Source organism: Prionailurus bengalensis, chromosome B4 (assembly GCF_016509475.1).
Source record: "Prionailurus bengalensis isolate Pbe53 chromosome B4, Fcat_Pben_1.1_paternal_pri, whole genome shotgun sequence".
In the NCBI taxonomy this organism is placed as follows: domain Eukaryota; kingdom Metazoa; phylum Chordata; class Mammalia; order Carnivora; family Felidae; genus Prionailurus; species Prionailurus bengalensis.
Genome location: NC_057358.1, coordinates 133,820,053 through 133,835,998, shown reverse-complemented (window position 1 = coordinate 133,835,998; position 15,946 = coordinate 133,820,053). Strand labels below are relative to the sequence as shown.

The 15,946-nt window shown below is 39.3% G+C and overlaps 1 protein-coding gene across 6 annotated transcripts in view; it reads left to right on the top strand.

Annotated features, from left to right (window-relative positions):
- Positions 1 to 15,946, top strand: part of MRTFA (myocardin related transcription factor A) — a 215,355-nt gene that overhangs the window by 108,816 nt on the left and 90,593 nt on the right. Inside the window, exon 1 of one of the 6 annotated variants that reach the window (XM_043562681.1) lies at positions 4,324 to 4,641. The exons of 4 other annotated variants lie outside the window; for them this stretch is intronic. In XM_043562681.1, the coding sequence (XP_043418616.1) occupies positions 4,596 to 4,641 (46 nt within the window). In that variant the 5' untranslated portion in view covers positions 4,324 to 4,595. Of the gene's footprint in view, positions 1 to 4,323; positions 4,642 to 15,946 lie in introns of those variants that run through there. One more of the 6 variants, XM_043562680.1, reaches the window with a different exon arrangement.

Below are 15,946 nucleotides of genomic sequence, written 5' to 3'. Positions count from 1 at the left end.
GGGTGGGGAGACTGCCAGGATCATCAGAAGGCAGCAGTTAAACTGAGATTTGAAGGCTGAATAAGAATTATTTGGTAAGAAGGATGGTTTTTAATGAAGGCAAGGCTGGAGAGAAGGAACGCAGTTTGGAAACTATTGCTAAAGTAGACAGTACCACCTATGTATTTTCATGAAAAAGTTTGACCTGAATTGGATCAAGCCTCTGTATTTAACTCCTAATTTACTAGAAATATAGGGGATAGGGCAGCATGTTAAATGGCACCATGGGGGTATAATTAGCAAAGTCCAAAATGTGGGGAAACAACCTGGTTTTTTTCAACAAATAAACTACAAGAGAAGAAAAAGGAGGAATTATGGATTAAAAGAGATTTAAGAGACACATCAATGAAATGCAATGTATTGTCCCTATTGGACTCTGATTTGAATAAATCAACACTAAAAAATTTATGAGACAGTTGGGAAATTTTGAACATTGAATAGTTGATACTAAAGGATTTTTAGAACTTTGGGTGGTAATAATATTGTGATTATGTTTAAAAAAATTGTTCTTTTAGATGTACAGAATATAGATGCAATGAAATGATGGCTAGAATTTGTTATAGAGGGATCGGTGTGGGCTGGGCACACTGTGTGTGTGGTGGTGGCGGTGGGCGGGGTGTGGAGGGGCCCGGCCACGTGTTGATAAATTTCGAAGCTAAGTGATAGGGCACATAAGCAGGTTATTATGCTGTTCTTTCTACTTTGTGTTTCAGTGTTTCCATAATTTTTTTTTAATGTTCATTCATACGTTTTTGAGAGAGAAAGCCTGCACATGTGGGCGTGCTTGCTTGCAGGGGAGGGGCAGAGAGAGAGGGAGAGACAGAAAATCTTAAGAGGCCCCAAGCTGTTGGCACAGAGCTGACATGGGGCTCAAACCGACCAACCAGGAAATCATGACCTGAGCCAAAATTCATGTTTTGTTTTGTTTTTTTTAAAGCTGTTGCTGTGGGGTGCCTGGGTGGCTCAGTTGGTTAAGTGTCCAATTCTTGATCTTGGCTCAGGTCATGATCTTACTGTTCCTGAGATTGAGCCCTGCTTTGGGCTCTGTGCTGACAGTGCAGAGCCCACTTGAGATTCTCTCTCACCCTCTCTCTCTGCCCTTCCCCCACTCATGTGTACGCACGCGCATGCACACACACACTCTCTCTCTCTCAAAATAAATAAACTTTAAAAAAATCATTAAAAAAAAGAAAAAGAAAAAAAAGCTGTTGCTATACTCCAGGCAAGAAATATGAAGGACCTGAAATAAAGCACTGGCTGTAGAGATGGAACAAAAAGGAAGAACTTGAGGAATAAATTATGAAACAGTCAGACTTAGATGTCTAGGGTTTGAGGGAGGGGTATCTAAGTTTATGGTTTGGGACCTGAATACTGTTACTTAAGATAGGAAAAGTGGAAGCAATGTATCTTGAGGGGTTGGCCCAGGATGGCATTGGGTGCTTGTTTGGGGGCACACTGAGTTTCAGATAGCAGATAGAGCTGCGCTGTTGATAGCTTACAGATAAAGTCAAGCTGGGTGTGGGTCAGTATGTAGGAGTAAGTTAACCCTAAGAAAGGATGAGATTGCCCAGGGAGAATACATAAAAGAGGGAAGGGAGGGCTCCTGATAGGAGCAGAGAAAGAAGAGAGCTCCTTAGGAATCTTAAGAAAATCAAGGAAATAGGAAGTTTTAAGAAGAGTGTAGAAACTATGACAAATCCTGCAGGAAGTTCAAGTAGGATAAGTTGTCTAGCTCCCTTTGATTATGAGCATTAGAGGCCTCTGTGGAGACTTTGGGTGGGGTGTGGGGAAGCTTTTGTGAATACAGTACATTGATATACTGCAGGTATCAAGTCCCTTTAGTGTGGATTAATAGAGACTGTAGCATATTAATTTTGTGTTGGTTAGCTAGAGAGTTATGATTAAAAGCAAAAGAGCTTTTATTTAATTGGAAATTAAGATCGTTACACTTCATTCCCTTGGTGCCATTAACTTCAAAAGCATGTTCAGTTGTACAAAGACCTTGTCAAAGTTTACTTTAGTTCTCCATGAAATTTTGCTGACTGGCACACACACAAAAAAATAGTGGCACCGAGGCTGTCATAGGGGTTCAGACTTCCAGCTTTGTGAAACCTGTCTTAAAGCCAGTTTCACAGTGAGTCTGTCACCGTGCTGATACCCTTCAGGGTAAATGCAAAATCTTAGCAGTAGGGAAAGATTATGTTGCTTGTTTCCTTTTTTAAAAAGATTGCTTTTTTAGGGGCACCTGGGTGGCGCAGTCGGTTAAGCGTCCGACTTCAGCCAGGTCACGATCTCGCGGTCCGTGAGTTCGAGCCCCGTGTCAGGCTCTGGGCTGATGGCTCGGAGCCTGGAGCCTGTTTCCGATTCTGTGTCTCCCTCTCTCTCTGCCCCTCCCCCGTTCATGCTCTGTCTCTCTCTGTCCCAAAAATAAATTAAAAACGTTGAAAAAAAAATAAAAAAAAAAAAAGATTGCTTTTTTAGATTTCTGTCTAAAAATTGTTTTCCCTTTCTTGAGCTCCTTTGATCCCAAATTGCAGGTGAGATAATGGGTGTAGAATTGCCATGAAAAAGTTAACCATCATTTGCACTAGGATGCGTTACTGCTGCCACCACCATATGACTGTCAGTATCTCTGTAGGGCTGCGGTATTGACAGCTATGACCCTCCAGGCCCTCTTCTACAGCAAAAAGAGACATTTTGGCAGGAGGGAAACAGCCCTCTGCCCTTCCTGCCATCGTCTCTGCAGGAATCTTATAATTTGTATTTATTTTCCTGTAAGTACAGAACTGTGAGAACTTGTTTCATTTGAAAAACCCTCACACAGCAGATTGTACTGCCCACGTAGGGACAAAGGAATGATTCAACCTTTTAAGGATGCTTTTCCTTTAGTTGCTAACCTCTGACCGGACTACCATGTAGTCTGAGAATTGAAATTTACCCATCTTTCATAAGACAGTTGAAAATTTGATTGCCAGAAGGGGCTGGTGAGAATGCTTCTGTCTTCCCAGAGCAGCACGTAGCCCACACTGGCTGCTGCTTGGTTGCCTGTTGAGTCATTCCCACACTTCTATATCGAGCTTTGCTGGCTTTTCTTTTAAACATGATGTTCTTGGAGTGAGAAAGAAAGGAAGTTTTTCTCTCCTCCATAACATCTCCTCCACCCCAAGTCTGCATTGCTTTCTTTCTTCTAATAACAGAATATTGCCCTCAGTCCTTGTGGGACTGTTTTCTCTCCTAAGGTCTTAGTGGTGCTCATTTATCATCGGTCTGACTCTGTAAGCGTTATGGCATTCGCTGGGCTGAGTTGCAGCAGCAGGCTTTCCAGATACAGGCTGCTGCTTCACCAGAAAGATGAAGGAATTCTAGCTAACATACCAAACATGGATTTCTAGTTTCCAGCTGTTTAAAAGTCCGTCAGATATGCTAAAGGGCATCTTAATGTGCTTATAATGACGGTCAGTGAGTGAAAAGGACTGTGAAGGGAATGAGTGAGGCTTTCAGTTTGGATAAATGAAATTGCTCTGGTTTGAAAGGATTTTAGTTTGTTTTTGTCTTTTGCAGTGGAAGGTAAAATGCCTGTATTCGTTCTTGTTCAGAAGAGCCTGCTCTGTGCTAGTGGAAAAAGAACTGAAGTATAAGGGAAATTCTTATATATTTGAACTGTCATCTTATGTGTTCCGTACGTCTAGCAAGATCACAACCCATTTAGAAAAGTCAAATAACATCAGTAAAACTCTATTGACAGATCACATGTCTCACATAGGAACAAATTAAGGGGCTCGTTTAGGGGATTGGCAGATCTGAAAGACAGATTACAGCTCCGGAATGTATTCAGATGACTTTTTGAAACAGATATTTTAATTGGAGTGGGGGTGGAGAAATACTTGTGCTTCTGTAGTTAAATATTCAGCTTCCTTAGTCTGTTATCCATAAATACCACAGATGAAAAGCCCTTAGAACTCTTTTTCAGAAAACTAACTCACCATACACAACCCTCTGTATGCATGTGTTTGTATGTACCTAATTCCCATCCCCACCGAAGTAATGGGTCAGTAATTGGGCTGTTTGTTTCAAAGGATTGAGTTGTTTGAATTGTGTTTTAATCTGTTGCTCTAAACTGCATTAGCAGCCAAGTCCCTTATACTAAAAGTTTTGAACAAACCTTACCTTCTCCTCCTGAAAAGGGTGGGGGGTGGGGGGAAGCATTTGATCTGTGTTCTGAAGGTCTCTCTCTGTATGTCTCTCCCCTCCCCCCGGAGACGAACAGCAAGGGGAGGAGCTCACTCACTGTTCTAACCACACTTCATATGTCTTAACTTGAGCGCCTTTTGGTTTCCTGTCGGCAGTAATTCAACTCTGTGCCATCTTGACTTGCCTGAAGGGTGGATAAATTGGTAACTGTACTGAGAAGGGGAGTGAGTTCTCACAGTCTGATTTGAGCATAAGGCACGAGATTGAATTTATGAAAGCTTCAGTTGCCTCTGAAGACAACATCTTCTGTGACTTTGAATTTTTTCATTACATTTGTGGGTTGCTGTTTCTGAGAAGAATCTGTCATGACTCTACTGGAACCAGAGATGTTAATGATGGCTGTGCAGTCCGGTAATTTTGTATCTCCTGCAGATCCTATTTGCCATGGGTTTCTTTAATAAGGTTGGGTATATCTGTGCTAGGATTGGATGGAAATGGGAGGAAGATAGATGGGGCTAAACATAAATTGTCCAGTGAATGTACTTCATGTTTAGGTTTTTATTATAAAAAAAATTAGTCGTTTTTTTTTTCTAGTTGCAAACTCCAGTTATTCAGACATAGCTTTGCTTTAGATATTTACTGACTTAAAACCGTTCAGTGAGGAGACCTATGTGAGGGGAAGAAAACACTTTCCTGTAATTAAGTGTTTTATTATTATCTGTAGCACTGCTTTTAATGTAGGATATTTAAATTGCTTTTGCTGTTTTATACATTACTGTCCACACTCTTATGTCTCTTTGTGAAAGCATGTTTTAAAATTTTTCTTTAGTTCTTTCTCATTTGTGGTATAACCTCCTTTCAGTATCATCTTTTGGTTCTTGGAAATGTTCTTTTATAACCAATAATATTGAGACTCTAAGTTTTGGAGATGGGAAAGTTTGAGCAAGAAAGGAGTCAACAGAAAGAATGTAAGATTTTTGAAATTCTGTCTCTAAAAACAATTTTCTCAATTCAGAAGTGTCTTTTAAAACAGTTAAAATTCCAGTTTGTTTTTAATGGTCCCCTTTACTTTTAGTGTTTTGAAACTTGTTAAGTTAGTTTTCTAAAAATAGGGAATGTTCTTCTGTTATTTTTAGACTTCTGCTAAAATGTAGTCTGTAGTGTTTTCCTGTTTCAGAGCATATCTTGAAAGATTCATACAAGTGGCATTTGCGGACCTCTTCCCATCCACTGGCTTTCACTCATTAGAATGAGCTAGGTTTTGGCAGATACTGTCTCTGGCAGAATTGGTCTTACTGTTCTCCTTGGGGAACACTTAGATAGTATGTTGAAAGACACAGATATCCATCTGAAGACGGGATCAGATGCTATCAGGTTAAGCTTCATGGACTGGGAAGGGCAAAGAGGAAAGATACTGCTGCCGTTCTGTTCTTTCTGGTTTTACAAATAAGACCACGATGAGCCATTTATTAGTTGAGTTCTTCTGTTCATATATGCTATATTTTTTAGGTTGTTGCCTTTCCTTTTCCTCCCTCAGATCTCTTGAGTTCCGTGTTCTAAACAAGATAGTATGCTTATCTGACTGTTTCCCACTTGTCTCTGATGAAATCACTCCCAGTTAAACTGGCTTGGGGTTTGTTTTGTTTCCCTTCTCTGTGTTAAAGTTCTCTGTTGTATGTGGGCAAGTGCACATTTTATCTCAGGGAATATAAGTTAGCATTTGAACTCTCTCACCCTTCTTTGATCGCTTTGTAACTTACAGATTATCTCAGTCCAGTAACTTTTCTTAGTAAAGGTTAAAAGATTATTTGCTTTCCCCTAAAGGGACTTACTTCTTGCCTTGCCTAAGAGCTGTTTTTCCTATGACATATGTTGGGCAGGGCTAGCTACCCATCTGTTGGACCAACTACTTCATAAAACTTTCAAAGGATAATAGTATGTAAGACAAGTACCGATAAAATTGACAAGGGTGTTGGGTACAGGTAAAATGAAAGATCTGCAGAGAATAAATAGCATGTGTGTGTACCTTTGTCTTTTGCCTGTGTTCATAAAAGTAGAGAAAGTGGGCATAGCAAACCGATTTCTCTAGTACTTGTGGTTCCTAAATGTTCAAAATTTTTGTAATATTGTTACTGTTTTCTTCTTAAGCTGTGGCCATTATGCTGGATTGCAACAGTAGTATGATAGCTATATTTATGATAGGAAAAGAAAAAGCATCATTATGAAGCCTTGATAAACTAAAAGCCCACTGTTCTTTCTAAAAAAAAAGTCAAGATATTTAGACTACATGAGCCATAGGTTAATTTCTAGCAATACAATGTTTGGACTTCCCTGAATATATACTTTATAGGTGAAGCCACCCAGGCACCCCTGTTTAATGAGACTTTTAAAAATAAACTTTTTGGACAAGATTTAAGATGCAAAGCCTTTATCCTAAATTAAACTTCAGGATACTGACTGTTATAGCAATGTTCCAGGGTACATTGTGTATTTATTAACAGTGTTCATTTAGTATTTGGAGCTTGGGAGATTTTGGTGAGACATACTTGTATATGAAGATTTTCATCCTCCTCACTGCTGATGGTCTCTTATTGACCCTTTGAGATCCAGTTCAGATGCTACCTTTCTGTGAAGCATCTGAATAGAGTCAGTCCTTCCTTCTCTCTGTTCCTACAGCACCACCTTTACATTGTAGGCTAATTATCATCTTTACCCATCTCTCTAATTAGGTTATTAGCTTCTCAAAGGCAATATAGTCATTTGTATTTTGGCTCCTGACATTGGCACATGGTAGACACTCCAGTAAGTATCTTTTTTGAATAAATGAAAAATCTGGTTTGGCATACTTCCTCTAATAAATAGGCATAAGCCCTTAAAACAAGATATTCTCAGAATTTTTAAAAATCTGTTTTGCATTGAGAACTGAATCCTCCAACTACCGTCTCGTCTCTTAGTCAGTCCTTGCCCAGAGTAGGTGCTGTTGAACGCCTGGCTTTGAAAATTGAACTTCTTCCACATCTCAGGATGTGCAGTGTGCCCTGTGTTCCTGTGATGTGCATTGTTAAATCTAAGTGTTCTGATCAAACCACGATTGGAGGATTAAAGCATCTGTCACCACTGTGGACACCTGTCTAGATCACTCTAATTAGAAAACGAATGATCTGAGATGGATATTTGGGATTTCTGAAGTTTAAGAGTAAGGGAGTGTTGGGGCACTGGCTGATGCATTTTAGAACAGAGGAATGCTGGGGCTTGGCTCTTGCCAGCTAGTATGTAAGACTTTGACCAGGCGGGCCTCGTCCCTGTATCCAGCCAGTGTAGTCTTAGTTTCTGAGTCTACAACAGTGGAACAGAGTTGACTTTTGAGAAAGGGATTGACACAGTTCCTTAGGTTTCTGTTGGTCCCTTGACATACCTTGATCTCGATGTGATACCATTAGGGAGTCTGGTTTTTCTGTCTAGGTTATCTCTGGAAGGATCATAAGAAACTGCTGACAGGGGCGCCTGGGTGGCACAGTCGGTTAAGCGTCCGACTTCAGCCAGGTCACGATCTCGCGGTCTGTGAGTTCGAGCCCCGTGTCAGGCTCTGGGCTGATGGCTCAGAGCCTGGAGCCTGCTTCTGATTCTGTGTCTCCCTCTCTCTCTGCCCCTCCCCCGTTCATGCTGTCTCTCTCTGTCTTATGTGTCTCCCTCTCTCTCTGCCCCTCCCCCGTTCATGCTGTCTCTGTCTTAAAAAAATAATAATAATAAATAAACGTTGAAAAAAAAAAAGAAACTGCTGACAATGACTACCTCAGGGCTGGAGGATTGGGATAGAAGAGACTTTTTGTTCCACAAAACAGTTATCTTCTAATTTTATTATGATTATGGAATACCACATAAAGGTGAAATAACATACGGAGTATGTATTAAAACAATATATGGAGTACATAACCCAACCTAAGAAATCGAGCACAACATGCGCTGAAGTCCTCCAAGTGCCCTCTCCGATTTATCCCTCAGAAAACAGTTTTCCTTGTTTTTAACTGTATCTGCCTTTTGAATCTTTCATGTTTTGTACCATATACATGTTATCTATTAAAAAATATTAATTTAACAATTGAAGAGTGTTTCTCCGTCCATTTATTCCTTCCATCACTTGATGTCTAAATACTTAATTCTTGCAGATTTCTTTAAAGAAGTTTCTAGTTTGCTGATCATTACAATTTGCCTCTGAACTGTGTATTTTATAATAGTTTGGGTTGGAGAGAGGGGAATAGTAATTCATAAAAATAAAGTTGAAGGAAGATGGTGGGCAGGTAACTTTTGCCCTTTTTGGTAGTAGGTTAACTCTTTAAGGTAGGGCCCCCTTGTTTGGGTTCACATCACTCAGGGATTTATAGAGCTGGTGAAAAACTTCAGAATTTTCAGCAATACTTACCTTTTGAATATCCTAAAAATATAAATATTAGTGTGGGCTTTAAAAAAAAACATATTTTTTGTTTATATTCAAAGGATTTTAGAGCTTGAGGAAACCTTAGGTGTTTCTTGTCCTCTCCTTTATTTAAGAAGAGGAAACTGGGGGAAGCTTAGCTGGCTCAGGCAGAAGAACATGCGACTCTTGATCTTGGGATTGTGAGTTTGAGCCCATGTTGGATGTATAGATTACTTAAATAAGTAAAACGTAAAAAAAAACAAAAAAAGAAAAGAGGAAATTGGTCCATTGAGGATACTTTATTTCCTGAAGCCACATAATTAATTAGTAGTAGAGGTGGAAGGAGAATTCATTTCCTTACTCTCATGATAGTGCTCTTTCTGCTGTAACATACTTAAAAGAAACCCTCAGAGACCTCTGATGTAGGAGATTGTTTATAATTTTCCCCAGAGATCTTGGTTTTCCTTGGGTTTTTCCATTGCAGGTTTCTATCACTACTCAGATTGACTCACATATTAAGAGGTGGAGATAAAACCAGGGCCTGGGTGTCTAGCTCCTGCCCCTGAGAAGTGGAGTCAGATGCTATAGGCCCTGTGGTTCTCTGGTGGGCCTCTATCTTGCTTTCCTTCTCTGGTCTGGTTGATGATCTCATAACTTGATGGTGATCTCAGAAGACAGGTAGGCAGACAGACAGCTATTGTCATCAGTATTCTGGATTACATCTTACTGCCTTTTCTCTGACTCATTAATTTATCTGGGATCCCCTTAGAAACAGGACCCAGATCAAAGGAATTTGAATTCATCCATGTGTCTCTATCCTTTTTTCTTCCCTTTTGTTTCCTTTTGGATGAGGCAAGCTGTCAAGACCACGAACCACAGTTTTAGCTTTATTAAAACAGTGCCAAATGAAATAAAGATGAGTTTCATACAGTCTTGTTTTTTTTGGAACTTCACTTTTATGATTACCACATGCATTGTTTTTGAAAGGATTTTCTTTATAACAACAAGGAAAAAAATGCTAAAAACCCTCACTCTGCCATCAACAACAAAAAATAACTTTCTCTGCCTTTCTCTCAACAAGTTAAAGGGCAATATCAGACTGAACTCATGGTGTCGGGGTCTTCTTCATCTCACGGCAGTCACATAAATGGGATGGTGGCTGCAGCAGTGGAGTAAGTATGGGATAAGGGCCTAGAGAAGAGGGGGGTACGTGACAGTTACCCGGCAAAAGTAAATCTAGTCATGAAATGTTTATAGTCTGTACATTATAAAGTATTTGTGTGTGTTATCTTGTCTGATCTTGACAACGAGTCTATGAGGCATCTGTAGTTTCACATTTTACCAAGGAGAAAACTGAGGCTCAGAGAGGCTTCAGGACACACAGTAAGAGTTTACATTCAGGTTTTTTACTTTAAACACTAATTACTTCTATTTTCCATTTAAAATGAAGATCAGGGGTGTCTGGGTGGCGCAGTCGGTTAAGTGTCTGACTCTTGATTTGGGCTCAGGTGGTGGGAAGAGCTCCCGCTGAGTGTGGAGCCTGCTTGAGATTCTCTCTCTCTCCCCCTCTGCCTCTTCCCTACTGCACACGAGCACACGTGCACACTCTGTCTAAAATAAAAATAAAAATAAAATGAGGGCCAGATCAGATCCCTTCTCTCTAGAACCTGCTAGTGGTTCTCATTCACAGGGAAAGCCGAAGTCTTTACAGGGGCTACAAAGTCTTGTGTGATCTGCCCGCAGCTCTGTGACCCTCAGACTGCATCTGCTCCTTTCCGTCACTTGATCTGTCCTAGCCGCACCTCTCTCTTTGCTGTCCCTGCACAACTTAGGGACGCTCCTGCTTCAGGGCTGCTGCACCGGATATTCCTTCCACGTGGGGCACTTTGTGCTGGGTAGCCTCACGGCTTGCTCCCTCACCTCTCGGTGAGGTTCAGATCTCATTTTCTCGGGCCTTCCTTGACCATCCTGTAAGATCCTGCTTTTATTTTTATTCATACCATTTATCATCTGAGGGAACACACACTTTATTTGTTTATAGGTTTATTTGTTGTTTACTGCTACTCTCCCCACTAGAATATAAATACCTCAAAATGAGGGATCTCTCTCTCTTGTTTTCTGCTGTTTCCAGCACCTGACACATATAATAAGCACTTAAAATAATTCTTGAATAAATGATAGATCAGAAAATTTGGAAGGTGTTTTAGGCAAATACCTAAGACCGTGTTCCTGAGACCGTGCTTTTCAGCTATTTTGTAGAGCGTGCACTGTACTAACTAGTGTAGTGGTTCTCACAGTGTGGTCGCGGGAACCCCTGGGTGTCCCTGAGACCTTTTCAGTAGGTATGAGATGAAGTCTTTTTATATATTTATACTAAAATACTATTTACCTTTTTTACTGTTGTCCTCTCATGAGTATACACTCTAGTTTTCCAGAGCTATATGATATGTGATATCTCAACAGATTGAATGAAGTATATATGAATTGCAAAAATAGGAAAGCAGTAATACTCTTGTTTTTTTTGTTTGTTTGTTTTGGAAAATAATTGTATTTTTCATAGAAACATGTTTTCATGTGACGTAGGCTTATTGTTATTTTTTTAAAGTAATAATAAATATTTTAAATGTTTTCACTTTTAATTTCTTATCTGAAATATACTGGTAGATATAATCCACATTAACAAAAGAAAAGCTCTTTGAAGTTCTCAATAACTATAAGAGGGTAAAGAAGTCAGGACATCAAAGTTTGAGAAGGGTAGGTATAGTGTTTAAGAGCATAGGGGGCAAGTAGGTGGCTCAGTTGGTTAAGTTTCCCATTTCAGCCCAGGTCATGATCTCACAGTTCATGGGTTCGAGCCCTGCATCAGGCTCTGTGCTGACAGTTGGCAGCCTGGACCCTGCTTCAGATTCTGTGTCTCCTCTCGCTCTCTGCCTCTCAAAATGCCTCTCCGCCCCTCTGTCTCTCAAAAATGAATAAATGTTAAAAAAAAAATCTAAGAGCATTGACTTTGGAACCCAGGTTTCTTAGTTCTACCACTAACTAGCTGTGTGATCTTGGGCACAATACTTAACCTCTCTGTGCCTGTTATTTCATCTCTAAAATAGTAGTAATGTGGGCGCCTGGGTGGCTCAGTCAGTTAAGCATTCGACTTCAGCTCAGGTCATGATCTCACAGTTTGTGAGTTCGAGCCCCGTGTCGGGCTCTGTGCTGTCAGTTCAGAGCCTGGAGCCTTCTTCAGATTCTGTCTCCCTTTCTCTTGGCCCCTCCCCAACTCATGCTCTGTCTCTCAAAATATGAATAAATGTTAAAAAAATTTGTTTTAATAAAATAAAATAATAGTAATAATAATAATGGTAATAGTACTAATGCCAGCCCCAGGAAGTTGTTGTAAGTATTAAATGAGTTAATATATGTAAAATGCTTTTAATAATTCTGGCACATAGTACTTGATGCTTTAAAAAAAATTTTTTTTAATGTTTATTTTTGAGAGCTAGAGACAGAGCTCGACAAGGGGAGGGGCAGAGAGAGAGGAAGACCCAAAATCTGAAGCAGGCTCCAGGCTCTGAACTGTCAGCATAGAGCCTGACGCTGGGCTCAAATTCATGAACTGTGAAATCACGACCTGAGCCAAATTCAAGAGTCAGATGCTTAACGGACCGTGCCACCCAGGCACCCCAATTGGTTGTTTTTTTTTTTTTAATTTATTCCTGTACATTCTGACAACTTGCCACAACTCTTTGGCATTTGGCAACTCTTTTTTTTTTTTAATTTAATTTTTTATTTTTTTAGATTTACATCCAAATTAGTTAGCATCTAGTGCAACAATGATTTCAGGAGTGGATTCCTTAGTGTCCCTTACCCATTTAGCCCATCCCCCTCCCACAACCCATCTAGGACCCCTCAGTTTGTTCTCCATATTTATGAGTCTCTTATGTTTTGTCTCCCTCTCTGTTTTTATATTATTTTTGTTTCCCTTCCCTTATGTTCATCTGTTCTGTCTCTTGAAGTCCTCATAGGAGTGAAGTCATATGATATTTGCCTTTCTCTAACTAATTTCACTTAGCATAATGCCCTCCAGTTCCATCCACATAGTTGCAAATCGCAAGATTTCATTCTTTTTGATTGCCCAGTAATACTCCATTGTATGTATGTGTGTGTGTGTGTGTGTGTGTGTGTGTGTGTATGTATATATATATATATATATATATATATATATATATATATATATATATATATATATACACACACCACATCTTCTTTATCCATTCATCCATCGATGGCCATTTGGGCCCTTTCCATACTTTGGCTATTATTGATAGTGCTGCTATAAACATTGGGGTGCCTGTGTCCCTTCGAAACAGCACACCTGTATCCCTTGGATAAATGCCTAGTAGTGCAATTACTGGGTTGTAGGGTAGTTCTATTTTTAGTTTTTTGAAGAACCTCCATACTGTTTTCCAGAGTGGCTGCACCAGCTTGCATTCCCAGGCATTTGGCAACTCTTACAAAAGTTTTTAAAAATATGTTTCTTCTTTATCCTTGAAATACTTTTAGGAATTTGTTCTAAGGAAATTATAAAAGGTATATAAGATTTATGTATAAGGATGCTTATAGCAGTATTATTCATAATAGTAAAAAAAACTAAAGCAGTAATCTGAATTTTAACAGTAGGAGTTTGGTTAAATAACTTATAGTGCATTCATATGATTACTAATGTAGTCATGAGATTATTTGAAGATGTGGAAAAATGTACTATTTTTCCATTTGATCCTTAAAAAATGACTGTAAGAAATATATACCAGAATATTAATAGTTGTTGCTGGGTAGTAGGGTGTTTTTTTCTTTGAAGTTTTCCTGTATCTCTCTGATTTTCTATCATAAACATACATTTCTGTTGTATTCAGATGAAAACCATATTTAATTGTGTGTGTGTGTGTGTGTGTGTGTGTGTGTGCACATGTAGGTCATATAGGTGCAGTTAGTTATATAAGAGGAAGAAAATGGCTGGAAGTATAGCATCTTGGATTTGGAGCTAGAACTATTGATTAGGGACCTCTGCAGGCAAAGACCAAACAGTGCATGGTAAGGAGGCACTTCATCCCATTAAGCTATTCCTTCTGACCAGTCTAGTTTAAATATAGTATAGAATAGTATAAATCACTTTTACATTTTTTGCCTTTGTTTCTATTTTGTAAGATTTATTGAAAATCATCTTTGCAGTGTTTGTATTAGGCCATGTTCTTGGCAGAGCCATAGATCCTTCCTGAGCACACGAACTACTCTCAATTTGCTGAACCTTTCAGAAGTTTTATGAAGTAAAAACATATGAAGTTTTTTTTTTTTTTGATGGGTAAGAATTTGAATTCTCATAGGCATAAATAATGGCAGTAGTATAAAATGCTTTAATTATTTGAAGCTATGTTTTCATAATGTATTTTGTCCTTTGACCCTAGGGTTTAAGTGTGAAATCCTCTTGGCAGTCCATCTGTTCTTCATCAGAAAGCCAAAACTCATATTGCCTCATCTTTGCCTTATAAATAGGACCTGAAGCTTTTATGTTGAAGAACTAAAATGTTAATTAAACTGGCCTTGATTTTCTGAACTGTTAACTTAGTATATTCTCTTGAGAATCAGTTATATTATATTCCTCAAATCAGTGCGTAAGACTAATTTATAAAATATTCGGTTGTGTAGAGAGTATTGAAAACTTATGGTGTCAACATTAATGAAGCTGCCCAAACGGAAACTATGACCTCAGTCTTCTACTACCTTGCTGCTCAAAGCGTATTGCAAAGACCAGCAGCATCTGTATCACCTGAGAGCTTTTTAGGAATGCAGAGTCTCAGGCCCCCCTCACACACACAGTCACAATCTTCATTTGGACACAGTCCTCAGGTGCGTGTTAAAGTTGAGCTCTGTTGTCCTAACGTATTTATGTTGACTTTGTTTTTGAGGTAAACGGGTAACACTAAGGTGACTTGTTGGTGTATTTCCTGGATGGTAAGCACTGCCCAAAATGATAAAAATGAGGAGAAGAATGCAGTGGTTAGAAAGATTATATGATTTCTAATTAGTGTGGGAGCGTTGGATAAATAGGAAACAAAAAAAAGAAAACTTGTTCCTAGTACAGTATTCTGCATTTGAGAAATGTTCACAATTTGACACCTTCTTAGCCATTTTTCTTGACTTTTGGGGAGAAAGAACAAATAGGCTTCTCCTTGGCATGTTTACCTGAAATGTTTACCTGGAAAGGGATCTTGGAGGTGATCCTTCATTTTACAGATGAGCAAATTGGGAACTAAGAATGTTAAGTGACTTACCTAAGATTGCAAAACCCAAGCAAGCTCCATGCTATCAGTGCAGAAGCCCCATGTGGCGCTGGATCCCACCAACCTTGAGATCGTGACCTGAGTCAAAACCAAGAGTCAGATGCATAACCGACTGAGCCACCCAGGTGCCCCTGGAAAACAATCTGGCATTTCTTATAAAGTTAAACATATTTACTCCATGACCTAGCAGTCCTACTCCTAGGCCTTTATCCAAGAGAAGTAGAAACATATTCACATTTGCACATGAGGGTTGACAGCAGCTTTATTCTTAATGACTCTAAACTGGAAAGAACAAAGATGTCCATCAGCAGGTGAATGGATAAATTGTGGTACATCCATAAAGTGGAAAATTACTGGCAATAAAAACGAACAAACTACTGATACATTCAAGAACATGGGGGTGCCTGGGTGGCTTAGTCAGTTGAGCATCTGACTTAGGCTCAGGTCATGGTCTCATAGTTCATGAGTTTGAGCCCCGCATGTGGTTCACTGCTGTCATCATGGAGCCCGCTTAGGAAGGACCCTGTCTCCCTCTCTCTGTTCCTCCACTGCTCGTGCACTCTCTGTCTCTCTCAAAAAAATAAACATTAAAAAAAATTTTTTAAATAAAAAACATGGGTGAATTTCAGAAACGTTGTGCTGAATGTAAGAAGCTAGACTCAAATGAGTATATACTGAATGGTACCATTTATATAATGTCCTTAAAAATGCAGGTTGCAACATACTATTCAGTAATAATAATAATAGTAATAACAAAGGACCAAACTACTGATACATAAAACACCCGGGATGTCTCTCCAGACAATTACGCTGAGTGAAAAAGCCAATCCCAAAAGGTTATGTACTGTAGGATTTCATTTGTATAACATTTTTGAAATGATAAAATTATAGGTATGGAGAACAGATTGATGGTTGTCAGGGGCTGGGAGGAAAGTAGATGTGGTTATAAAAGGTCAACATGATGGAAATGTTC